The 24,502-nt window shown below is 50.2% G+C and overlaps 9 protein-coding genes across 9 annotated transcripts; 6 read left to right on the top strand and 3 right to left on the bottom strand.

Annotated features, from left to right (window-relative positions):
* Nucleotides 1–1,381: 1,381 nt before the first annotated feature.
* FMAN_02527 (uncharacterized protein) lies at nucleotides 1,382–3,213 on the top strand (the record flags this gene model as incomplete). The annotated part of the gene is made up of 3 exons (XM_041820099.1): nucleotides 1,382–1,901; nucleotides 1,968–2,469; nucleotides 2,523–3,213. The coding sequence occupies 3 exons, from the start codon at nucleotides 1,382–1,384 to the stop codon at nucleotides 3,211–3,213; spliced, it is 1,713 nt and encodes a 570-aa protein (XP_041686013.1).
* Nucleotides 3,214–5,402: 2,189 nt separating this feature from the next.
* FMAN_02528 (uncharacterized protein) lies at nucleotides 5,403–7,797 on the bottom strand (the record flags this gene model as incomplete). Its single annotated transcript, XM_041820100.1, has 5 exons — nucleotides 5,403–5,536; nucleotides 5,594–5,930; nucleotides 5,991–6,088; nucleotides 6,138–7,618; nucleotides 7,685–7,797. 5 exons carry the CDS (start codon nucleotides 7,795–7,797, stop codon nucleotides 5,403–5,405), a joined length of 2,163 nt encoding a protein of 720 aa, XP_041686014.1.
* A 1,809-nt stretch (nucleotides 7,798–9,606) lies between these two features.
* FMAN_02529 (putative ser/thr protein phosphatase) lies at nucleotides 9,607–10,737 on the top strand (the record flags this gene model as incomplete). Its single annotated transcript, XM_041820102.1, has 4 exons — nucleotides 9,607–9,622; nucleotides 9,675–9,908; nucleotides 9,974–10,228; nucleotides 10,280–10,737. The coding sequence occupies 4 exons, from the start codon at nucleotides 9,607–9,609 to the stop codon at nucleotides 10,735–10,737; spliced, it is 963 nt and encodes a 320-aa protein (XP_041686015.1).
* Nucleotides 10,738–11,141: 404 nt separating this feature from the next.
* Nucleotides 11,142–12,109, bottom strand: FMAN_02530 (putative rho GDP dissociation inhibitor; the record flags this gene model as incomplete). Its single annotated transcript, XM_041820103.1, has 3 exons — nucleotides 11,142–11,272; nucleotides 11,325–11,696; nucleotides 12,016–12,109. The coding sequence occupies 3 exons, from the start codon at nucleotides 12,107–12,109 to the stop codon at nucleotides 11,142–11,144; spliced, it is 597 nt and encodes a 198-aa protein (XP_041686016.1).
* A 2,985-nt stretch (nucleotides 12,110–15,094) lies between these two features.
* Nucleotides 15,095–16,492, top strand: FMAN_02531 (uncharacterized protein; the record flags this gene model as incomplete). The annotated part of the gene is made up of 3 exons (XM_041820104.1): nucleotides 15,095–15,164; nucleotides 15,223–16,408; nucleotides 16,459–16,492. 3 exons carry the CDS (start codon nucleotides 15,095–15,097, stop codon nucleotides 16,490–16,492), a joined length of 1,290 nt encoding a protein of 429 aa, XP_041686017.1.
* Nucleotides 16,493–17,542: 1,050 nt separating this feature from the next.
* FMAN_02532 (uncharacterized protein) lies at nucleotides 17,543–18,645 on the top strand (the record flags this gene model as incomplete). The annotated part of the gene is made up of 3 exons (XM_041820105.1): nucleotides 17,543–17,644; nucleotides 17,696–17,866; nucleotides 17,917–18,645. The coding sequence occupies 3 exons, from the start codon at nucleotides 17,543–17,545 to the stop codon at nucleotides 18,643–18,645; spliced, it is 1,002 nt and encodes a 333-aa protein (XP_041686018.1).
* A 1,077-nt stretch (nucleotides 18,646–19,722) lies between these two features.
* Nucleotides 19,723–20,806, top strand: FMAN_02533 (uncharacterized protein; the record flags this gene model as incomplete). The annotated part of the gene is made up of 3 exons (XM_041820106.1): nucleotides 19,723–19,954; nucleotides 20,013–20,511; nucleotides 20,572–20,806. The coding sequence occupies 3 exons, from the start codon at nucleotides 19,723–19,725 to the stop codon at nucleotides 20,804–20,806; spliced, it is 966 nt and encodes a 321-aa protein (XP_041686019.1).
* A 158-nt stretch (nucleotides 20,807–20,964) lies between these two features.
* On the bottom strand, nucleotides 20,965–23,401 carry FMAN_02534 (uncharacterized protein; the record flags this gene model as incomplete). The annotated part of the gene is made up of 3 exons (XM_041820107.1): nucleotides 20,965–23,109; nucleotides 23,165–23,307; nucleotides 23,362–23,401. The coding sequence occupies 3 exons, from the start codon at nucleotides 23,399–23,401 to the stop codon at nucleotides 20,965–20,967; spliced, it is 2,328 nt and encodes a 775-aa protein (XP_041686020.1).
* A 360-nt stretch (nucleotides 23,402–23,761) lies between these two features.
* Nucleotides 23,762–24,445, top strand: FMAN_02535 (uncharacterized protein; the record flags this gene model as incomplete). Its single annotated transcript, XM_041820108.1, has 1 exon — nucleotides 23,762–24,445. One exon carries the CDS (start codon nucleotides 23,762–23,764, stop codon nucleotides 24,443–24,445), a length of 684 nt encoding a protein of 227 aa, XP_041686021.1.
* Between the last annotated feature and the right edge of the window lie 57 nt (nucleotides 24,446–24,502).

The following is a 24,502-nucleotide window of genomic DNA, read 5'->3' on the forward strand; positions in this document are numbered from 1 at the left end:
AAAGAAGGGAGGGAAAAGAGGGAAAAGAAAAAAGAAGACAAAAAGAACAAGGCTTCGAAGAACAGCTGGTTTCCAAATTGGGCAACACTGTCACCTCTGGCTGGACGTGATTGCGCTGAACCCACAACGACAAGCTTTCTGCGGACTCTTGTAGGAGCTTTGTAATGCAGGTCCCGGAGCTCGGCTGCACGGTATGTATTTTCGTTGCCTTTTTGGGGAGGAATAGCATCGGCCATAGTCGGGAGATCTGACAGCGAACGTGGGGCTTCTGGTTTTTTTCTTCTTGCTTTCCAGAGGGAGAGCGAGGTGAGGCGGGCATTGTATTCATTGGGGATCATGGTATGGATCACGGAGAGGGAGAGGGATATATTGGGTGTGCCCAGCTATACAATCTACATACGTACTATTCCCAAATGCTTGATGCTAATTATTGTCAGCTCTTATTGGAGCCGAGTCATGAGATCTGCTCTTAGCATAGACTAGTCGAATCAGTACTAGATTATATATGTTAGTTAGTGGATGGCCTGTCAGTTTTTATTCATGTCGGTTGGACGGTAAAGTTGGGTTGGGTTGGTTTATAAGATGGATTTGCACACCCTAGACTCTATGTTTGTACAGTATCCATACTCCGTGCCGTGTGACTATCTCCATGACAGACTCTCAATTAGTTTCGTCTAAGAAAGTTCCATAACGTGGGTGGCTCGAGCTGCTGATCTTTCCAGGTTGATCTGGGTATGGACGGGACGGATGTTCTTCTCCAATTTCTAAAAAAGGTACCGAAGAAAGAGCTGGCTGACATGGTCTTTCCTACCTACCAGAACCTACCTTACTTAGTCTGACGTAGGCTCAATGTTCTTTCCTCCTGATCTTACCTTATTCCCATCCCAACCCGCACCCTTCCTTCCATTTACCCCTCTATGTTCCAATTGTGCCATTCCATCCTCGTCGTCGTGCCTTCCTTGTACCGAGTTAGTTAGTTAGCACCTACCTCCATTTCTACAATACTCCGTCCGTACTAGTTTTCCATAATAATAACTCCATTACATTTCTTTTCCGTCACAATCTTTTCCTATTCATCATCATCCTCATCACTATTACTATTACTGTCGCTGTCACCAAAACTTAAACTCCTCCCTACCCCTCACTTACACCCACGGCAACGATATCCTCTCTTTGTATTAAGAGTCCACCATGAACCTTCTGTAACGACTCGCTCGTTACATCCAAACCGCTGTCTCGCCCGCCACAAAGAGCTCGAGCACGACCTGGACCTAGTGAAATCATAGGACTTGACTGACCTTCCAGTCCAGTCCAGTCCAGTCCAGCGCAGCACACAAGACACCCTCTGTAGCTGTCAAGCTGCTCTGTCAGCACCCGGCGCATGCCGCCAAGCAACACCAAACCGTGTCACAACTGCCGTCGTCGACGCCTGCGCTGCGACCGCTCATGGCCGACATGCCACAAATGTGCGGTCTCAGGGCAGGAATGCCTCGGGTATGGCAAGGTCTTCGTTTGGACCCAAGGAATTGACTCCCACGGCAATGTCAATCCCCCTCCCGGCCGGCGACTACCCGACGAATCTGATGCTTCCACCTCTGTATCACCTACTGGCCACCAACAGGGCCAGGGTCAGCATGATCGCGCTCGACCTCAGCCTCAACCAGACTATAGCGACCAACATCCGCTGGCGCGCCTGGTTCAGCAGGCCCAGCAGGCCGCCCAAGAGGCAGAAGAGATGAATCAGCAGCAGCAACAGCAAAGGCAACACCAGCAGCCAACCCCGCCAGGTTCTGAGGACGCCCCTTCACACGATCGTAGCATACCCTGGCCTTCTCCTGCTGCACTTACAGACCCGTTGTTCCAGGACCTTGACCGCACATCACGATACTACCTAGCGCATTGTAAGTCTTGGCTCTAGTTTTGGTTCTTTTTCTCCCCCTCTTGGCCGATGCTAATGAGTGCCCCAGTCAGCGAGAGGGTCTGCAAAGATCTTGTGGTCCGAGACACGCCTGAAAACCCGTTCCGTGAGCTGATACCCTTGACGCGGAAGCACCCGCTCCTCTTGCAGATTCTTGTTGCCACTTCGGCGATCCATTGGTCCAACATATTTCGTCGTGTTACCGAAATACCGGCAGGCCTCACCAATCCCGCGGGCTATCTTTCCCTGCTACGTTCAAAAGATCTTGTGACACGACAGGCTCTCATCGATGCCTTGACGGCGAAGCAAAAGGCCATGAGCCACATGAGGGAGGTGCTCGATACCCTTGACCCGGCAGGCAGTGAGGTGGCATTAGCTGCCATGCACTTTTTTATCAAGTTTGACTTGATTGATCTGGATAAGTCAGACAACCAGAGCTGGAGGGCCCACTTGGAAGGCGCCACAAGCATCATGGCATTGCTCAACCCGGATAGTAATCCCGACGCATCTAGTAGAATGTTGCGGGACCGTGTCATTACTGACAGCTTCATGTAAGTCCGTCCTAGCCACTGGTGTACTCGCAGTGGATACTGACTTTTGAAAGCTACAACATTCTGGGCTCGACGTTGACATCTGGTGGCCTTGCAGCTCGTGTTGCACGGCAAGCTTTCCAGTTCTTACCCGTTATGAAGCGTGTGGAATTGACAAGCTACTTGTCTTGTCCTCCGGAGATTCTGAACATCATTCTTTCTGCATCCGAGCTGTCCCACGAAGTGCCCTGGACAGACCAGTCTCTAGGTGCGGCAGACAAGGCAATTGCTCTAATAGACGAGGCTCTTGCTGTAGACATTCCAGCTTGGGCAGACTATTTACGGCAACACAACCTTGTTCAGGATCTTGAGAGTCGAGTGTGTCTAGCTGCGGCACACCGGTCAGCAGCTTGCCTGTACATCCTCCAAGCGCTACCGCTAGTTCGGTCTGTACGGTCCATTGACACCGATTTCCTGCTGGAGGACGTTTTGAGAAATTTAGCCGCCATCGATGAGAATGACCCATACTTCAAAGCATCGTCATGGCCGACTTTTGTTGCAGGGGCCGAGACACGAGACCCTGAAAAACGCACTTGGACCCTGGCACGGCTGTTGTCGATTTGGCAAATCTGTCCATGGGGGTATCTCTTCACGGCAATTGAAATGCTCAAAGCGACATGGGCGATGCAGGATTCGCGCGGCTCAGATAATGTCAACTGGCTACATGATCTACGGGGGATGGGATTTGAGAACTTGATTGTTTGATCTGACATGATATGATATGATGTTGTTGTTGTGTTTTTTGTTACAGGGTGTGTACACTGGATCCAGTCCATACGTACTATACTGCCTGTCACTGCGGTGTGTTTTAGTTAGCGTCGAGCGAAAAGTTGTGTCGAGTTGAGACTTGTGCTTCATCCTAAGGTTCATTTCAGTTCGGTTGCAAGCTCGGAGTTAAAGTAGTAGCTAATAGGTTAGAGGAACGCCGCGTGTCTTTTTTGGCCAGCTGTCCATGGTGCAGTGCTAGAGAGAGAATAGAGGGTGTTTTGGGCGCCGGGAAGGGTCATTTCGCAATTGCCGGTTCTAGACTGATCGAATCTCACGATGGCTTCACCGATTTCAACCAGGTACTTTTCTAGCTTAGCTACCTTACCTCAGGACACGGGATTTATCAGCAGACCCACCATTCATACGACACTGAGTTGGATGCTGGTAGCTTTTGTAAGATGTCACTTGACATTTATCCTTTGTTGCTTGACTTGTTCTTGAGCTACTTGTTGTGTTTCGAGTCCCGATTACAGAGGCCCCGTTCTATCGTCTACGGCGCAAATCGGCCCTGCAACTCTGATTTGTCCAACGCTCAGATGGATCTGACAAGTCCATCGTGGTTAAGGGTCAGGGTCCTGGTCCTATAGAGTCAGTCCCCACTGAGTAGAAGAACTAGAAGCATGCAGCTTGTCCAAAGTAGGTTGAGCATGAAATCTCGGCCGAAACACCTGACCTTCTTTTTGGCGCCTGCGAGAATCGCCTATTCTAGGCTGGCCCAGGTCGTTGTTGAGCGAAATAAACGGCGTCGGTTACGCCTACACAACACACGTGGAGGAAGATATGGGCTCCCGACTCTCGTGTTACAAAGCAAAACGTAAACGTGGGTGACACGGCATAGTTGTCATGTCAGATTCCTCTTTTCTCCTTACCCCTCAGATCTGAACCGAACCCAGAACTGAGATTGGATGAGGGGTGTGCATTACATTGCATACAGTACTCTGTTGGCTGTAGGTATCAGTTAGTAGGTCAGTATAAAGTTTCCGCTTACACAGGGGAGAGACATCGAAACTTGCATGAGCAGCGAGCGATAACGGAATCACATAGTCAAAGTGGAACCAGAAGTTGTGCAACCACGTTTCTTCACCTTCACTTTGCATATAATGAATGAATAGGTCCAAAGGGAATGGATAAGAGCGAGGATAAGATCTCAAACAGAGCTATTCCCATTGGCGGGTCTTATACTCCGTATGTAGGTAGCCGGACTAGCGATGCATGTTTCCTAGATAGAAATCCTCTTTTAATAGTAATATGTGATGATACAACATGGCTAGCAGGTCCAGGAGAACTGCTTACTTTCCTTGACGCTGATAGGGTATTCTATCCAAGTGATGTGACGGATTGCGTTGCTTCTCACTCGAGAAGACAGTAGACAGCCGTTCCTTGATATGAAGCAGTGGTCTGGTATGAGATAACAATATGAACTTGCTAGATCCAAACAGACTTGCAACTTCAATCGTTAAAAATAGATGACGCGTATTTGTAGCCTCGATAGCGGTTGTAAAATCAACCTCGCTGCCAATGACAGGCAGGGGCTGGGCAAAGCAGGCTCAGATCTACCGATACTGATACTACCGTAGTAGAGACTGCTATACGGCAGTGATCCGCTAGCTATCAATGCCTTGTCGAGTCTATTCTACTCAATTCTCTTTAATGCCATCAAAATTGAACAAGAACTTGTCCGTAAAAGCCATGAGTATATCTATGAGCCTACCTTACCTCTCACTGGCAGTGGTGATAAGACACTGACCTTCGACCGTAGGGACCTGAACATCGGAGCATTCACTTAAGCATAGAGTGGTAGAGGAATGTGTAAAGGAACGGCCAGGCACACAGTGTTGGTCGATGGCGCACCAACAGGTCATGATTGATACCAAGAACAGCCAGCTGACTGGCAAAAACGGGAATAGAGAAATAGAGTAAAGGTTGTAAGATTAAGAATGATCCCACGCATACCTCGTGAAATATACGCCAGTCATGCGGCTTGTTCATGATGATCGTTAAAAAATACTCCGAAACCTCAGCGCCATCCTAATAAAGTCTAAGATGAAGAGAAGCACAGCCCGTGTGTGGGAAGGGTGCTTAATGAGCGAAGGGAAGTGAAGTGAAGTGAGGGAATAGTGCCTGGCCTAGATACATGGAATCATTGCAACGCGAGTTGCGGTTCCAGGTTGGGGAACGGAAGAAAGAAAACATGATGTACCAGTAACGTTGAGAAGCTGTAATACGCAGCCATTTTCTTTTTGTGGCCTACCAACGACGACTGTTCTGATATTAGCTTTGACGGCATTCACATACACGGGGTATCACAATCACATACCTGTACGCTGAATCGAGCTTCGCTTGTCGCCGTTTTGGCTTGAGCCCTGACAAGGACGACTTCGGCCGTGGAGATCCTTCAGGAGTCTTTGCTTTAGTATCTCGTCCCAGCAATTCGGCTTCCAAGGAATCCAATCCTGAAGATGCAGCAGATACTGATGAGTCGCGCGACGTTGGGGTTCGATTGCGGCGGCGGCTGCGACTAGGACTGCGGCTGCGATTTCGACTCCGATTTCGACTCCGACTCGGACTGCGGCCTCGACTGCGACTTCGAGTACGGCTCCGACGACGCCCACGACCACGGCTATGATCTCTATCCCGGTCTGGTTGGTACCGGTCTATCGATCGTCGCTGGTCGTCAACGTTGCGAAATTCTGTAGGTCGACGTTCGGGACTACCTGGACGTGACCTGCGTCCTTGCGGAACGTACGAATCACGCGAGAGTGAATGCCGGCCCCGTGATCCTCTGCGGCTGGCGTCGAAAGAGCTTCTGGATCTTTGTCTCTTCAGTGGACGCTCATCAGGGGTACCGTCATCTGGGTGACCTCGTTTCGCAAGTCGTTCATGGACCTCGCCACTTTCGGAACTTTCGCTCCGAACGATCTCCTCAAGTTTTGGTGGTGGTCTTGGCGGGAGATTGGCAATGGGGTATCCGCTAGGAAGCTTGCCGTCTCGTACGAACGCGGGGTCGTGTTCGATCTTTGACCAGTACGGAGTTTCGTGTATTGGCTTCACGTATTCCTCGATATTGTCAGCTTGAACATAGTCCGACTCGATGCATTTTGCATCCCATTTTCTTGGAAGAAGCACCTCATCATTATATTCTGCCGGCAATGGCTTACCAACCTCATCTGGTGGATGACGTGGCTCTGGCTCTGCGAATATGGCATTCTTGTCCCATTCAAACTCATCGTCGACAGCCTTTTCCGGTGCTATATCTGGTCTCTGTGATGAATCAGGTCTAGGAGTTTCAACTTGAACCTTTTTAGTTTCAGGAGAATCAGCAGGCGGGCTTGACTTTGGTTTAACAGCAGTTGTTGAGGCTTTCTGATCCCCCTGTTGAGGAGACGGCGCAGGTTTAGGATGATTGGGTGTCTTGGGATCGGGGCGTCTGTTGTTGTTCTCTTGTGGCTTCTGATCCGGCCGAGAATGGGGCTGGTTCTTCTTTTGTCGATTATCGTGATTACGAGAGTGTCGGTCATTCTTTCGCTTGTTGCGATGATCTCGAGAATGGTCAGGAAAGTCCCGCCGTCCCCTACCAGGTTGACCATGCTGATTGGGCTGTGGTGGTTTAGGGGGTAGAGAGGGTTTAGGGGGCAAGGAAGCTGGCAAAGGTAATGTTGAGGCAGAATTCTGGCGTGGTAATGAGGATGAAGCTGGTCGATGTGGACGTGATGCAGGAGGCGGTGCTGGTGACGGGATAGGGGGCCGCGAAGGTGGAGGGTGCCCATACGACGGAGGCGCGCTGTGAGAGGGATAAGGGGGCGGGTATGATGGCGGCGGTGGATGCTGAGCATATGGTGCTGAAGCTGGCGGTGGATAATGGGGATAATGAGGCTGTGGAGGGTAGGGGACGTGGTCTTGACGAGGCGGAGGACCATATGCGCGCGGTGGATATGGAGGTGGATGCGCTTGAGGTTGAGGAGGAGGCGGAGGGGGAGAAGCGTATGTGCCGGGAGGCCTGGGAGGTGCTGCCGGAAGACCTGGGGGAGGACCACCATAAGAAGGTGGAGGATATGGGTTAGAGTAGCCTGGAGGTGCGTAGCCAGGTGGTGCGTAGTTAGATGCTGAGGATCCGTAAGGAGGGTATTGCGGAGGATAGGAGGGAGGTCCTCCGGGGTAGTGTGTAGGTGGAGGAGGCCCATATCCTGGAGGAGGACCGTATCGAGCCACGCTTGGTGCTGATGCTGGCACAGGCGCAGGTGCATATTTGGTGATGATGGGACCTTTAGACTTTTTGGGACCACCATGGTCTCTATTACCTCCGTGTCCAGGAGCGTTGGCGTTTCTCCAGGCTGCGAGGCCACTATTCTGAAGTTAATAGGTGAAGAGTATAAACGATAGAGACAAGCTGAGAGAGCTTGATACTTACGCAGGAGTTTCCCTGGTGGGTTCTGGACATGCAACAGTCCAATGGCCAGGGTCGCCACAGTTATAGCATCTGGCGTCGTCTGGCCGAGACTGGCCAGAAGCCGTATTAGACATGACTGATGAAGGAAAGCGTAGTTTGTGAAAGATAGCTTCTATCAGCACAGGACACTATCCTGTCAACAAACAACGGCAAGAAAAACACAGAGAAAATACCGCCGTGGTGTATATAATACTTGTGATGTTAAAGAAGAGTGACAGTGACTTGATCAGCAGAAAGTGAACGAGTTCAGGCGCGGACACGACCCGAGAGAAGGAAACAAGTTTGATGAAGCGGCCTGAGACTGGGTTGAGTAACACTGTGATACGTCTCACAGCAGGGGCCTCGGCGCGACTGAGAGGCGAAGCGAGGCGACAGAGTCTGTGTTGCTGAGACTGAAAATATGGCTTGAGAATGTTACAGTTACAGCCCAAGCTCGTTGGTGCAAGTGCCCGCGCGCGGTCGCGACATGCGAATGCGAAAGCCCCCTCCCTGGACCTTCTCAGGCAAAATATCAGAGGAGCTTCATTCAGAGATATTTGTATGTGAAGGGCCTAGAGAGAGAAGCTGTCGATGTCCGGCTGATTGATGGAGGAGTCGAAATTGACTTGACGTTGGAGCTGAAGCTCAAGTAACAGGATATTGATGGCGACGATAGTCATCCATTGGTGGATGGCGATGCTGAAAGTGTTGTCGCGTGCGCACGGGCCACTTTTGAGTCGAGGAAGGTTGAAACTGAAATAGACTTTGGGGCATTCCCGGCCGCTACAAATGCGATCAGGGCTCCTTCTTGGCATGCATTATTAGAGAAGAGCCCTATTATGCTGTCGTATTGTCTCGTTATGGTCAACTGCATTGTTCCACCAAGCTTCGCCGTGTCTGTTTTAATCGTTGACCATTATGACCAATCTATCCAAACTACGGAGCAGCTACTGCATTCGCTTCGCTTGCCCAGGATCATAGTATAAGCTTATTGTTTCATGAAACTACCTACAATCTCAATAATTGTCTAGACTCGTTGTGTACACACAGTAACCAGTTCTCAGACATTTCTCATACCATTGTCAAAAGAATGTCTACAGCAAGAACTGGGAGCTACATTACATACACCAAACAGCACGTCAGAAACACTGATTCTCTACCACAGCACAATGCTTCTTACAATATGGCCATGGATTTCTATGATCGTTGATGATCCCTACAAACTGCTGTCCTCGAACCTTGTTGACTATGCCCGTCATTCAGCTCAGCCTCACAAAGCATATCTCGTATATTACTAAGTAAGTATTGTGATATCTAATCAATCAGACTATTATTACTGGCTCTATACAAACCCATTGTCCCAATATCGAGTATCTCCATCTTAGTAGTAGTCAAAGTGTGGGGAGATGACCGGGCCTTCTTCCCGCCGAGGCACCGTCATCAGCAACGACTAGGTAAGCAAACCACCACCACCACTACCTACCTACCGATGCACAGCTAAAACATCCCACCGCCCAAAAAGCACATACCACCACCACTTCAACATCACCATCCTCCCACTGTATATGTAATCACAGAATACGGTTCTACACGCAATCGCAATTTGTCTTGTTTCATTGCATAGCGAGCCCTCGACCTTTGACCGCCCACGCGCTCGTTAATCACCAACGTCTTCGCCCTGCGCCCATGTGAACTGAACCACCTTGATCCCGATCATGTTGGTACAACCACCGAGTTCACCTTCAGACACCATCCTTGACAGGAGCCGAACCCGACACCTTCACCCTTAATGATACCGACGATCACCTACAATTCTCGATTCCCACGATAATACACATTCAGTGACCCACCCACCAGCCACATCACTACGTCGGCATCTACAGCAACGACCATCACATCCCAATATGCCTGGGCTACCTTGTAAGCGCCGCGCCGAACCGAAAGGCTTCCCAGTCTGACCTATCCTCCCCAGCATCCGTCGATCTCGACGAGTGCATCTCGCGCTTGTACAACAAGGAGTTGCTAGCCGAGTCTGTCATCGAAGCAGTCTGCGCCAAGACGAAAGAACTTCTTATGCGCGAGTCCAACGTCGTCCATGTCAAAGCGCCAATCACCGTTGTAGGAGATATCCATGGCCAGTTCTTCGACCTAATCGAGATTTTCCGCATCGGCGGCTACTGCCCCGACACAAATTATTTGTTCCTTGGTAATCGCCCGCAAAATCAGATATCGACGACGTGAGCATTTGCTGACCTTGGCGGGGTACAATAGGAGACTACGTTGATCGTGGCATGTTCAGTGTTGAAACAATATCGCTACTCGTTTGCTTGAAACTGCGGTACCCTAATCGCGTACATCTTATTCGAGGAAATCATGAGTCGCGCGGTGTGACACAGTCCTATGGCTTCTATACAGAGTGCTCGCGCAAATATGGTAATGCTAATGTGTGGCACTACTTTACAGACATGTTCGACTTTTTAACTTTGAGCGTTGTGATCAACGACCAAATATTTTGCGTGCACGGAGGTAGGCAGACTTTAGGCTTATAAAGGTGGCTAAATTAACGGGATAAATCAGGCCTTTCCCCTTCGATCCATTCAATCGACCAGATCAAAATTATAGACCGTTTCCGCGAGATCCCCCATGAAGGTCCCATGGCCGATCTCGTCTGGTCTGATCCTGACCCTGAGCGCGACGAGTTCTCCCTTTCACCCCGCGGCGCGGGGTACACTTTTGGAGCACAGGTTGTTAAGAAATTCCTGGCTGTCAACAACATGTCGCATATCCTCCGCGCCCACCAGCTCTGTCAGGAGGGCTTCCAGGTCCTTTACGACGACCGTCTCAGCACTGTCTGGAGTGCGCCCAACTACTGCTACCGTTGTGGAAACATGGCCAGTGTTCTTGAAGTGAGTGACACAGGTGAGCGTTTCTTCAACGTTTTTGCGGCCGCGCCCGAGAACGATGTCCACAAGGACCTCCAACCCGGAAACGAAAAGTCTGCCGACGGTAATGCCTTGCCAGACTACTTCTTATAAACGAATTTTATCACGAATACACACCTACAGCGCCCTGGAGCTTCAAGCCCGGGCTTCACGATATCCGCATCAATGATACCATGTCTTGGAAGCGAGCATTCACGCATTGCAACAGACAATAGACCTGCATTGCATAGCATAGACTTTGATGTATATAGGAATTTTTCTTCTCCTGCAGTATTGAAGCTCCAAACCGAGCTCAATTACTGTCTCGTCAGTGACGAGTAGATGATACGAAACAGAGCAACCACCTTTCTCCGGCCCAAATTGGGGTTTTCTTTTGCTTTATGTGAGTTTTCTGTGTAAAGTTCTTCTCCAATGTTCAGGTATCTCATTATCTCATGATGTGTGTGATATGTATTTTTGAGTTATGTCGTCGGGTCGCGCTATCAAGGTGTTGGTGTCTACCAGTCCTTGGCGATGTCGAAACTCCACTCGAACTCGAGATGCTTCTTCTTATCGTCGTCCACGAAGCTAGAGATGGCGTTGTAGTGACCACGAGCAAGCATGCCGCTAGGTGCCTCCTCCTCTTGGACTGGAGCGAATCAGTAGCTAAATCTTGACCAAACTTTAAACATGAAACTTACACTTCTTGACGTAGGTGGGCTGCTTATCAGTGTTGGGAGCATAGCTGCCAATCATCTCGGAGTCCTTGGAGACTCGGATACCCTTTCGCTTGACGACCTGGACGTAGTGGAGACCGCTGAGAATCTCGTGCTGGACCTTGAACTTGGCGCTCATGGTGAACTTGGCACCCTCCTTGATGTTGAAAGGCTTATCCTTGAGGGTGGTCTCGCTTCCGGGGGTAGAGAGATCGATGGTGACGGGAGGGCGGCCAGGAGAGTCCATGGTCAGGGAGAGAATAATGCAGACTCGGGGGTCGTTGGGGTCGGAGATGTCAGTACCACCGCCGAGACCGAGGGACTCCTTGTATCGCTGGAGAGACTCATCACCGGCGTCTGGAGTGAGTTCAATGTTAGCTTTTGAGTTCGAAGCGCAATTGCAGTGGCCGGTGCGTTAAGTGGGCAGGGCGGAGGCAGTCAATTGTAGGTGTTGGCTCAAATACAAGAGGCAGAATTGTCCTATAGCAATGACTACAGCTACAGTATAGCTTCGACCATATCACACAGCAGAGAACGGGGCTATCTCAAGATCATGCCATGTCGGTGCCATGCTGCGAGACGGTGCCACATGCTCAGGGGCCATGTGTTGTGCATATCGCAGAGCCTCACTAACGCGCCTACTGTGCAGGTCGTCCAGGGAACAGAGTGTACCTACCCATCTGCTGGTACTCAGCCAGACTCTGCTTAGGCTGAGAGAGCTTGTAGCCCTGAGTCTCCTCGGGCATAGTATCATCGTCGTGAGAAGCCATGGTGGGCGAGCGGGGCGAAGCTGATGTGCAAGAGGCGGGGTGTTGAAGAAACGGAGGATGCTATAGCGACGGATCGATACCTGAGAAGATATTAGGTTAGGTAAGAAAGTTGGAGGTAAGAAAAAGGAAAGAAGAGGAGAGGAAGGGGGGAGGAAAAAGAAGGAAGCTTACTCGTTAATCCCAGCCAAGGTCGAGGTGAGCTTTGTCCCGGGCTTGCTTGGGCTTCGGCTTGGTCCTTTGGGTCTGGGCGGGCTTTGGAGGGGCTTATGGCGGTGACGATGGAGGGGCTTCCCGTTCCCGCAGGCGGTGTTGCAACAGGTCGCAAGAGCTGGGCTGAGTTTGGGCTAGGCTAGGGGAGGGCGGTCACTGAGTGCGGTTGCTATGGTGGGCCAAGACACTTTATCCGGGTCTCTGATTGGCCCGCCATTGATCTCAGGTCAGAAATACGGAGAACAACGCCAATGGACGTTGCCGATTCTTATGGAGAATGCTTCGTTCAGGGGTTCAATGTGAGACTGGACTCGAAGATGAGGCTTATTTTGTGATGGTTTATGGCGGCTGTGGCTCTGAGTGTCTGGAGTTTTCAATAGTAATGTTTGAGGAGGTGAGTAATGATACATTGAATAAAATGAGGTATTGTGTTGCTATATCCATTGCTTTTGACGTAGCTTGAGAGATAGGTAGGAGGAGAGGGACCTTGGTTCGTGGATCATATCAGATCAAAATCGATCGAGGGCATCGCGATTTGGGTGTGAATAGACGAGGCTCGTATTCTGTTAGGCCACCACCCTCCTCCTATTAGCAAGTATGTTACTTGTTGACGCGGCCTTTATACAGTCCCCTGAATTTGTTAGTACACAGGACTTTCGATTACAAGTATTACTGCTTCTCATTACTTGATTTCGTGGGCAAGGTTTTTAACACCTTGTGGTGGGATGCTCATCGGACGAAGAGGTAAAGAATTCATCTTGACATTAGGTGACAAGGGTATCTTGCATCTGTACTCCCGTCTCTGCTCCACGGTAAGCTTTGAAGTGTCTCATTCCGATTCACGAAGCTCTTCCTGACCAGATCATTGTACCTATATGATCTGAGCCTCCTATAGGGTAAATTGGTCACGGCCTGCTCAGAGGTTGAGATAAGACCGTGATTTAAAACCTTCAAGTTGCCCAACTTTGAACGCGTGGACCAGTCGGTAATGGACCCATAATCCACAAACCTCCGCGTTGCTGTCATGCAAGTGAATGCACGTCGACAGATTTGAGACATGAGCGGCAATAGATAATAACGCAACCCAGTTATAGCCAGTCTCACAGGGCACTCCATGTAAGTCTCGCCTGTCACCACAGATGGGCAAGCCAAACCTGGGGTTGACTCGGAAGCAGTTACAGGAATTATCTGAGCTGAACCATATATTAGCTTGAATTGCTTTTGGATGATTCCCTTATTCCCAGCCAAACTCTATCGATCGCTCTGAGGTCTGTTTTAGCTGTCAGATCTAGTCGATCAGCCGAGAAAAACACTGGCACACAGAGCACAGCGTTACCGTGCTTGACGCGCGATAAGTGACATGGTGCGTCTCCATTCGTCAGAGTCGCAGATGTTAGCAGCCCATCTATCACCGAACCCAGTAGAGACGAGTGAGACTACTGTACCTACAGAGGTCACACCCATCCATCAGACAGTGTCTTCTTCAGTGACCTCACTAGGTTAGCTCATTCAGCCCCATGCATGTCGTGTGTCTCTTGCTAAGGTTGTTTCGCTTCCCTCTGAATCCCGTCTCATGGCGCAACCGCAATCGCAATCGCAAATCTGAAAACCACAACCCGAACCCATGTGCATTTCCCCGCGTTCTGAAAATGAACAGTCGCCTGTTCGCGCGCGCCGGGCACAGCGAGGTCCAGGGGGACCCTAGGGACTTGTTGGGGGTGTGGTTCACCCTGAAGATCGACGACTTTGGTTGGCGCTGGACCTGTTGGGCTGGTTGCTAGGGGCGGCAGAAGAATTGCTGGCTGGCTCTAGAACAGAATTTCCCCACGTGCACTCCTGGCTAGTAGCAGAAATCCAAGACGACATCATGGACTGTTAGACTGCAGAAGCGATGATAGGCGGCTGATAAGCTAGACTGTAAATCACGTAGCTTTCGACGCCGTTACTTGGCTCAACAAATAAAGAAATAATCAAATTAAACGAGCATCGGCGACTAGATCTGCCGGTAGCAAAAAAGAGGGACGTGAAGAAGGGCTATTTCGTCGGTACGTACTGTTGCTTCGCTGGCAGGGGGAACTCATCGGGTAATAGCGCTAAGTCAGGTGCACGGTAAAATGGGGGTAATTTGGTCGAATATTAACGAGCAACCTCTAACTTGCACTGCTTCACCACCCAAATTTCAGTACCAATCTATCTCGCAGCTCTCCACTTTCTGGCATCACGCTAATCTCCTTTTAGCCCAACAGGGCCGTCTGCTAAATCCTCGACGCTATCGAGCATCTAATTTGCGCGACTGGTTTCCCGTCTCGTCTCAGCTCTTCCCTCGTCTCGCTCGTCGACTTTGTCGCGATCCTTTTTCCACCCTCATCTACTTCATCTTGCTTTTCTTTCTCTCCCCCCTTATCTCTACGGCATAGGCACCGTTAGATTTGTCTACCTCTTATCAATTTTACTGCCTGAAGCGCCATTGACGTTCTTCAAGGCCTCTTTCTTCTGCTGAATGAATTAAGCCCTGCATTGACACGGTACGTCCAAAGCCAAATCTACTACGGCCCGTTTCCGCCGAAGTCGAGCCCGCGCCTGGAAACGACCACCTTTCATCACAATTGATCACTGACGCGACTTTTTATCCTTACATAGGCTCTACTACCTAATTTATCATCATCTGCGCCCGGGTATACGAGCGCAAACACTGCCGCCCGTCGCGATTCCGCTTCGATTTGTCGATCTAGAGGTACTCCAAATCGGTCGCGCCGCGCCGTAGCATCATACAAAATGGCCTCCCATCAAGAGCGCACACTGCCCTCCAAGCACAACCCTCTCATGACAGAGGACGTTCCGGATTGTAAACACTCCCAAGCTATTTCAGTGTCGCGAGATCGCAAGCTTACAATTGTTTCTAGACACGGATTTGGTCGCGCGTAGACGTCTCGGACAGACTAAGCTGACACCTAAGATGGCCGGCACTGGTGAGACTGAGCAGGCGGCTCTTGGCGTTTTTGATTATGCGCATCTCCGAGCCCCCCTTCCCAAGGGTATCGTCTCGGGCATCTTCAAGTCTAGCCCTAGCAGCTACTTCTTGATGCGCCGCAGCTTCGACGGTTACGTCTCCGCGACAGGCATGTTCAAGGCGAGCTTCCCTTACGCTGAGGCATCTCACGAGGAGGCGGAGCGCAGGTACATCAAGTCTCTGCCGACTACGAGCCCCGAAGAGACTGCTGGCAATATTTGGATCCCCCCGGAGCAGGCTCTCGTCCTCGCCGAGGAGTACAAGATTGCTCCTTGGATTCGGGCTCTCCTCGATCCCGCCAAGATTACCGTGACCACAACTCCAGACTCATCTTCGCCCAAGAAGAGCATTACCGCCCCTCCCAAGTTTGATCTTGCCAAGGCGTCGCATCCCGTGCTGGCACCTCCCACCCCCTCGACTATTCCTCGAAGCACTCGATCTCGTCGTTCTGCTAGTCCCACGAAGAGCACCAGGCGTGCCCCTGCCTCGCCTCGAAAGCGAAGCACCCGCGCCAAGGCCGAGACCGTCGAGACTATCACTGAGAAGACCGATCTCGTAAATGGTGTGGCTGAGACCGAGGCCAAGGTCGAGGAGACCAAGCGCGAGGAAATTGTTCTCCAATCAACAGAGTTTGAGCCAGCTATCGTTCTGGAACCCAGGGAAGAGGACCCGAAGGTCAAGGTCCACGTTGAGGAGGACATCGTCAAAGATGAGGACGGCGTCGAAACTAAGCGCACAATCACAGAAGTTGAGCTTCCCCTGCCCACAGCTGGCGAGCCTCCAACTGCCGAGGAGATTGCCCAAATGATGGAAGCAGCCAAGGAGATGGTCCAGAAGACCAAGGAGACCGAAGCCAAGGCTGATGAGGAACAAGACGAGGCCGATGAGGCCCCAGGCTCAGCCAAGAAGAGCAAGCGAAAGGCTGCAGATATTTCCGTTGGTGACAAAGACGGCGAAGAGACAGAAAAGACACCAGAGGAGCAGCCCAGGTCGAAGAAGGTCAAGACCGAGACAGAACTGAGGAAAGAGAAGGTGAAGAACCGGGCGTTACTTGGCCTGGGTGCCACGGTTGCAGTTGGGTGAGTACAGATGTATTTCTGACTGAAGAATCCATGCTAACGTTTGACAGCGCGATTGTTCCTTGGCTTATGAACTTTATCTAAGCAATGAATTGTATGTCATGTCTTCGGAAATTAAACTCGGTCTTTTAGTAGGGACCTGAATAAACAAACCCACCACGACCATGGCTGAGATATGGGACGGGCGGACTGGATTGGATCGGCGCGGCAATTGTATTTCTTGGTTGTTTTCTTCATTTTCTGTCGTTGTGTCTCGTTTTAACGGAATCACTACCCAATACTCACTCTCACCCTGTTGCTGTAATGAGATGTCGAGAGTGGCATCTTGTTGAGACGACGCCCTTTCGATGTCTCTACTACTGCTATACTTACCTTACCTTACCACATCACTATACCATACCTTACCTTACCAACTTTGACCTTTTCTCCTTTTTTTTATCAACTTTTATTACCAAAAACTTACTTCACCCCCCCTTGCACATACCCCTTTGACTTGGGAGATACCAATGCTAGATGAGTTGGTAGAGACCGAGTCTTTTGCTTGATAGGTTCTGTTTGCTTGACTGGAGATTTCGGAACGACAGAGATGGAGATGGACATGATGAGGGACGTCCATATGAGAGGGGATGGTAGAGTTGACTGCGTCGACTCTTGAGGATTATGTATGAAGACGTGGAAGTAAAATAAAATGAAAATTAATATGATAAATCGTGTCTCGGTGAAGCAAGTCATGATGAATTTGTAGTGAGCTTGCCCCAGGTTTTAGTGTCTTTACTCCCTGAACATCCCCCGCAGCTCAGGTGGCTGCACAGGCTTCCCCGCATCGTCCCTCCGCCTTTTTAACCGTCTCCAACTCGGTCATCGTGGCGTGTCATAGGGAGAGACTCTCCCTGTAGACAAACTCGGTAGGTCTGGCTAAGTACGGCAATGGCCGGCTGTGATTCGGGTAACCAATCCCCCACACGCCAACCTCGAGTGAGATCCAAGACTTTTTGTTTGTTATTAATGGGTTATTTCTTGTATCCTATCCTGTTCAGCTTCTTATTTAATATTATATACCTTGTTCCAGTTCACACATTGGTTGTGATCTTGTGAGGGAAACTTGAACTATCCATCGTCTTATACTCAGCTATCATGAGACCTTCAACGCGGCTTGGAAGCCTGATGCTTCGCCGAGGCTTTGCCAGTTCGGCACGACGACTAGACAATTACGGCTTCATCGGTCTAGGACAAATGGTACACATGTCCTTTCAGAGAATGGTTGTCAAATACTTACACAGAGTATAGGGCTATCAAATGGCAAAGAACCTCCAGTCAAAGTTGAAACCATCAGACAAGGTGTCCATCTTTGATATCAACCCTGAATCTATGAAGGGCCTGGAAACAGAGATGAAGGCTGCTTCGACAGGAGCTCAAGTTGAGTTGGCAGCCAGCGCATTCGATGCCTCCAAAGATGCTGTAGGTCATGCCACTCACTGTGCCTGTAGATGTCTCACTGACACATCTAGGACACAATCATCACTGTACTCCCAGAGCCTCAGCACGTCAAGGGCGTATATGAATCGATCATCACTTCATCTCTCCCGAAAAAGGACCGTGTTTTTATCGACTGTTCAACCATTGACCCTTCAACATCTCGCCAGGTCGCCAAGACTGTGTCTTCTGCTGGGCAAGGCACATTCGTTGATGCACCCATGTCTGGTGGTGTTGTAGGCGCAACTGCTGGAACGCTTACCTTTATGCTCGGTGCTTCACCCAACCTCATTCCTCGTCTCGAGCCCGTCCTTCTCCTCATGGGAAAGAAAGTCCTCCACTGCGGTGACCAGGGCGCAGGCCTGTCCGCCAAATTGGCCAACAACTACCTCCTGGCTCTGAACAACATCGCTACGGCAGAAGCCATGAACTTGGGTATGCAATGGGGTCTGGATCCTAAGAAACTGGCTGGCGTTATCAATGTGAGCACGGGACGATGCTGGCCCAGTGAGGTCAACAACCCTGTTGCCGGTGTTGTAGAGACAGCACCAGCCAATAGAGATTACAGGGGAGGATTCGGTATATCTCTGATGAAGAAGGATCTGCGACTGGCTATGGTGGCTGCTGAGGAGGCTGGCGCGAGAATGGAGCTGGCAAAGACGGCATTTGCAGTTTATGAAGCTGCTGAAAAGGAGGACAAGTGCAAGGGACGGGACTTTTCTGTTGTGTACCGATATTTGGACGGTAAGGAGGAGCAGTCATGAAACAGTGAGCAAGGAAGAAAGGGGTGACGACGCATGGCTCGTATAGGTTGAGTCGAGTTGGTGTCGTCGATTCGTCCGTGCTCGCTCCTGAAGAAAAGAATAGACCAAGAAATAATAATACTGTAAATCCATGACATGTGATAGCCACCAAAAGGGCAGTGTTGGGTGTTGCAGTAGAGATAAAGCTTATAAGGTATCATCAGATCTACCTAGGTACCTAACGTAGATCTCACCATGAGACAATCGGATCGGTAGCATAAAACGTTCCGAAGTCCTACAACCCGACACTACAGATCGTATCTGCTGTTGTAATTTGTATGCAACAAAAAAAAAAAGGGTCGGCCGCCAAGTGTAATACACCTCCATAAACACAACACGGACACGTTCCAGAAGGGGAAATGCCCTGTAAGCGAGCAGCAGAACCCGAGGCCCAACGCGAGAAAAGCGAGAAAAACGAGGCAAACAAGCATTTCCAACGTTGAAATAAGCGGATCTGCACCCGGGAATAGACATAACCGGGCCTTGGCATTCGCATCACCAACAGTTAACGAGTTAGTCTACCTAAGTCACTCGAATTTAACCTACGAGTTAACCACCTTTCCCTCTCTAGTGCTCTGTATTTTCAGTGCTTAATGTCCCGAAGTCCGGGTGTTGTGTTGGCCCCGTAAACCCCGGAGGAATTGGGTCGTAATGAGAAAAATGAATGGATCGAGTCAGCAACGATGGATCTTGCTTGTATGGATGTATTGGATGCGCCTACCGTAATCATATTCGGCCTATCTTTACACCTTGTTCACTCTCTTCTTCCTCTCATTCTTTACCCTTCCTCTTCCTCTTCCTCTTCTTCTCTTTTCGTCCTTCTCTTCTAATTTCTCCATGAAACAAGGATCCTTTCATACAAGCGGGTCGCTTGAAACGAATCCATAAGTCATCATCATCATCATCATCATCATCATCATCATCATACACAGACCAAGAGGCAACTACTGGTGACACTCACTGTCCTCTCTCCATTTAACATTGCTCGGCATTTCTTCACCTTTTACATATCGAGTACTGCACTGAGATAGCTTCGAAATGTACGAATTATACGCTCGTCGACCGGCGAGTTTCGATGACTGCACCGATATCACCGCCCTCTGTCCTGTCAGCGCAACTGTCCTCGGTTATGTTCCCAACAAAGGATCCAGTTACTTCTTTACAATCTGTTTTGCGATTCTGTTCCTATCCTCTGTAGGATTGGGTGTTTGGAAGAAGACATGGACATATGCTGCGACTCTGGGAGCTGGTTTATTGCTAGAGACAATTGGTATGACGGGAACTCATTTAAAGGAAGAGGAAGAAGGATAAAGTGCTAACAAGCTCAGGGTATATCGGCCGTATTCAGATGGACCCTAACCCATGGAACTCGTCAGCCTTCCAGACCCAAATCTGCTGCATCATCATCGCCCCGACCTTCATCTGCGCCGCCATCTACCTCACCCTCAAGCACGTCGCCCTCGCCCTCAACCCAGATCTCTCACGAGTTCATCCTCGTTGGTATCCGCGCATCTTCCTCCCAGCCGATCTCTCATGCCTCATCATCCAAGCTATCGGCGGTGGTGTCGCAGCAGCAGCAAAGCGCAACCAGCCCGACCTCGCTAGGAACGGTAACAGGACCATCATCGCCGGTGTCGTCCTCCAGGTCATCGTGCTCCTCGCCTTTGGAGCCATGGGCACTGATTACTACTTACGTGTGAAGAAGTACCTCCACAGCTCAGAGGCTGCCCCTGAGTCGCTGCGAGTCTGGCAGGATAAGAAGTTCCGCATGTTTGGCTTTGCTGTTTCAGGCGCCTATTTCGCCATTCTCACTCGTTGCATTTACCGGTTAGTGCAGGATCCTCGTTTATCCTATCTTCTTACATCAGCTGACGCGAGAAACTGTAGAATTGCCGAAATGGCCGGTGGTTGGGGCAATCATATTATGCAGGATGAGCCTAGCTTCCTCGTCCTCGACAGCTCCCTTGTTCTCATCACTGGCTTCCTACTGACGGCCTTTCATCCTGGGATTTTCTTCCCTCAGATGGCTGTCACTATGCAGCGCACTAAGAAGACCGAGGCTGAGACACCTGCTGAATCTTCCAGCGAGGAACGAAAAGTCGAAAACTCCCAGACTGCTTAGAGGGATATGGAATAGATTAGGATAGGACATAGGAACATGTATCTGTCGTTTGGTCTTGTTTGAACTAGGGCGCGAGGTATTGGAACGATATTAGATCAGATCTTGTAGACTCGGACGAGTCCAAGTTAAGCGTGTCTTGATAATGCTTTCTATCGATATTAGGATTTGACTAGTCTATCGGCTTCTCCATCGTCATCGCTATCAGTCTCTTCTTCCTCGTCATCATCCTCCTCCTCATCGTCTTCCTCCTCCTCCGATGATTCTTCTTCTGTCTCTTCTTCCGTCTCCTCGCTTTCTTGCTCTTCTTCTGCAAGCCAGTCATCCAGAGTCTTCGCACCCACTGCTTCACCCGTGCCTGTCCCCGTGCCGTTTGACCTGCTAGGCATGACTGTCTTGGCCGCCTCGTCGAGTCTTTCACTGGCAGGTAGTGTACTTCTTTCTACGTCGTACCTAGAACTTTGACTGCCTTCAGGTTCTCGAAGTCGGCGATCAGGCTGTTTCCCTTCCTCGACCCAGTCAGGTAAGGGTTCATAGCCCCGAAGACCATGAATACCACCGCCACCTGCAAGCACTAATGTGGAAGAACCCAAGAGGAATCCCTTTCGAGATTCCGATGGACTCGGGGCATGTGGTGCTGGCTTCTCAGCAAGGAGCATCAGCGTCGCCAGCTGAGGAACTGCAAGAAGTGATCGATACATTCTCGCGCGATCACGGAGATCGAACGATGTATCATATCTCACAAGTAGCAGGACGTACTCCCACAACCTCACAATAGGATGAGTATCTGTATCCATAGGCGGGTCCTCCTCAGCATCCCTCTCCTTCTCAGCTTCAGTCCTTCGGTTAAGGTGGTGGAGGTAAACCTTGGCCCCCAAGAGCAGAATCTGTTGCTTAGCCACTGGCGATTCATTAGAAAACTCCTTGAGCAAGATGCGAAGAACATCTGGCGCAATGTTGTCCTCTCCATTCAGACCTGAGAATTCACCCACAAGCCAGATGATTGTAGCACGGGCCTGGGGGTCAGTTGCAGAGTCGAGATTCTTTGCTAGGCGAACAACTGTCCCAACATGTCCCTGGACGTCCTGCTGTATCAGGTGACGAATGACTGTCAGTGACTCGGCAGCGAGGGTGCCGTCCAAGCTAGTGATTTGACCGAGGAGTAACTTCAAGCATCGAGGAGCCGCAGAGGTATCAGTCTGGGCGCAGCGGCCGATAGCGCGCACCGCCTCTCGAACTAATGCCTTGTTTGTTCCTTGCGAGAAGTGTTCAAGTTCCTTCAGAATAAGACTTTTAACATGTGGTGGGCTGTGAGGGAAGATGATCGTCAGGATCTCCAACTTCAATTCCCACACAGGAGCAGTATCGGTGGCTCGAACCAGGAAATGGCTGGCATATTTGACGAAATCAGTGGGCCGAAGAAGACAGACAGAGACGATGTTGAAAAGAGCAGTCTCCTGGATATCCTGAGCTCCACGAAGCAAGGCGATCAAGGGGCCAATAGCCTGCTTCACGTACTCGGGTGTTCCGATATCGACATAGCACCGAGTAACAGCGACAACAACACCGGCATTCCTACTCTGCAGTAAAGGTCTGATGCCATTTAGCAGCAATGCCAGATCCGGGTCAAGTACTGAAGACCCCTGACTTCGACTACCTTGTCGCGATTCCCCGTAGAAGTCGTCCACTCGCTGATCCTGGGAGTTTTCGGTCGATTCGTCTGGCGACTCTGTCCTCCGAGGGAAGCACTTTCGCGCATAATACATCATCAGTCGTAGTGTTGCCAATTGACTCCATTCGTCCATATCCACCACTTGCTTGATCAGTGTGCGATAATGCTTGTGAATAAGGTCTATCCGGTCGGGACAAATCTCGAGGAAAGCTGATACGGCAGCTCCAGCGACATAGTATTGCTTGTCGCCCAGCAGAGTCGATAAGTAATCGATCAACTGCGGCGCTTGACTCGGGTCTAATCGATGACATTTCGGAATTGCGAGGGCAGCTGCTTTCCGCACGTAGGGGCTCATGTCGGCCACACCCTTCTTGATAGCGAGAGATACAATCTGGCTGATGACGGGGACTCGAATTCCGGACATGGTCTTGAGGGCGAGAGCTCGGACTTGGGGGTTCTGATCGGATAAGGATTTCTGAATAGTGTTGATGGAGAGGAGTGCGAGATCGGGCTCCTGTTCGGCATGGTGGATGAGGTATATGTAGACAAGCTTCTTGATTTCGATGTTCGGCGAGGCGACATTCTTGACGACAGAAGAGAAGAATGGTAGAGTCTTGTGGTTTCGATACATCATCTGCCTCATCGGAATTAGCGCCAAGATACGCAGACAAGAGAACAACATCACGCACCGCCATAACACGCCGTAGACCCTCGAGGACCTCGCGCTCGTTCCTGCTATCCAGCAGCTTCCTCATCTGGTTTCGATCCAAAGGTTTTGAGCTCGTGCGCGCACCACGCGTCGCCTGGGCAGCATCGAGGGTGAGCTCCCTCGCTGGATGATCAGTCAGTTTTAGCGACAGATGAAGCGGTCAATAAGGAGACGTACCGGTCTCCATGAGACTCGAGATCCTCGCTATTGACTCCATTGCGCGAGCGAGCCTTTTTCGAGCTTACGCCGCGTTTGAGAGGAGGGAGAGCTTTTGACGGCGGATTTTAGTGTAGGTGTTTGAGATGACGTTGAATGATGGTTGCTGCGGACTGTGGAGGTGGAGGGGCGTGACGACTGGTGGGGAGCTCAGCTACCTGCCATTAGATACCACAGCTGCATCTTATACTAACAGATCGATCTAAATACTAAGAACAATGCTCAATGCCATTATAAGAGTCATTCCACAAAATATGTCATCAGAGTTTAAGCACGCGATCCAAACTCGCTACTCAACTCTCCTTGCTGAACCTTCTTAACATGAGCTACCCTGGATGAACTCAATGGTAACACCACAACCATGGAATCTTCTCAACCCATCGTCATCTCACCACAAAGTCCTTCCGAGCTTCTATCATATATCATATCCTACCATAGATATCCTTCGACAATAATAATCGGCTCGTCAAAGGAAGAGTTTCAGAGCTCACTCATTGAGGAGATCACACACCATCTCACTCTTCAAGCGGAACAACTACAACTCGATGATTCTGGAGACTCAGAAACGCAACCTTCTCATCATCTCCTAAAAGCACCGCTCTATCAAATAGCCATATCCCGTCATATTAGGTTTCTATTTGCGCCAACCGTCACACATCTACGTGCCTTTCTCTCCGTCTTTACACCAAAGGATTCACCTATACCGGCACCACCAAACTACACACCCGCTTCTCGACCACCACTGCTTCTAGTTTACGGACTCCTAGCTCTTCACAGGGACGCAAGCGAATGGTCTGCACAAGGCATCGGCAACTCAGCTGCTCTTTTAGTCGATGCTGCCCTACGAAACGAGTTTAGAGCTGCCGTCATTGAGCCAAAAGGGATAGGAGGACACCACACCCTGGATCACCTTGGAGGAGAGATGATACCTCTGTTGAATGGCACATCGAGAAGAGACGATGGATCATGGAGTGGGCGGACTGTCAGTGCTAAGCAAGTCCTGAGTCGATGGTTCGAATTCGATAATCGTGAACAAGAAGGTTGAATTGTTTGGGCGCTCTCATGAGAAACTTGGCCATTTTTTATCTTGTCAAGTGCACGA

This window comes from Fusarium mangiferae (assembly GCF_900044065.1).
Source record: "Fusarium mangiferae strain MRC7560 genome assembly, contig: FMAN_scaffold010, whole genome shotgun sequence".
Lineage (NCBI taxonomy): Eukaryota > Fungi > Ascomycota > Sordariomycetes > Hypocreales > Nectriaceae > Fusarium > Fusarium mangiferae.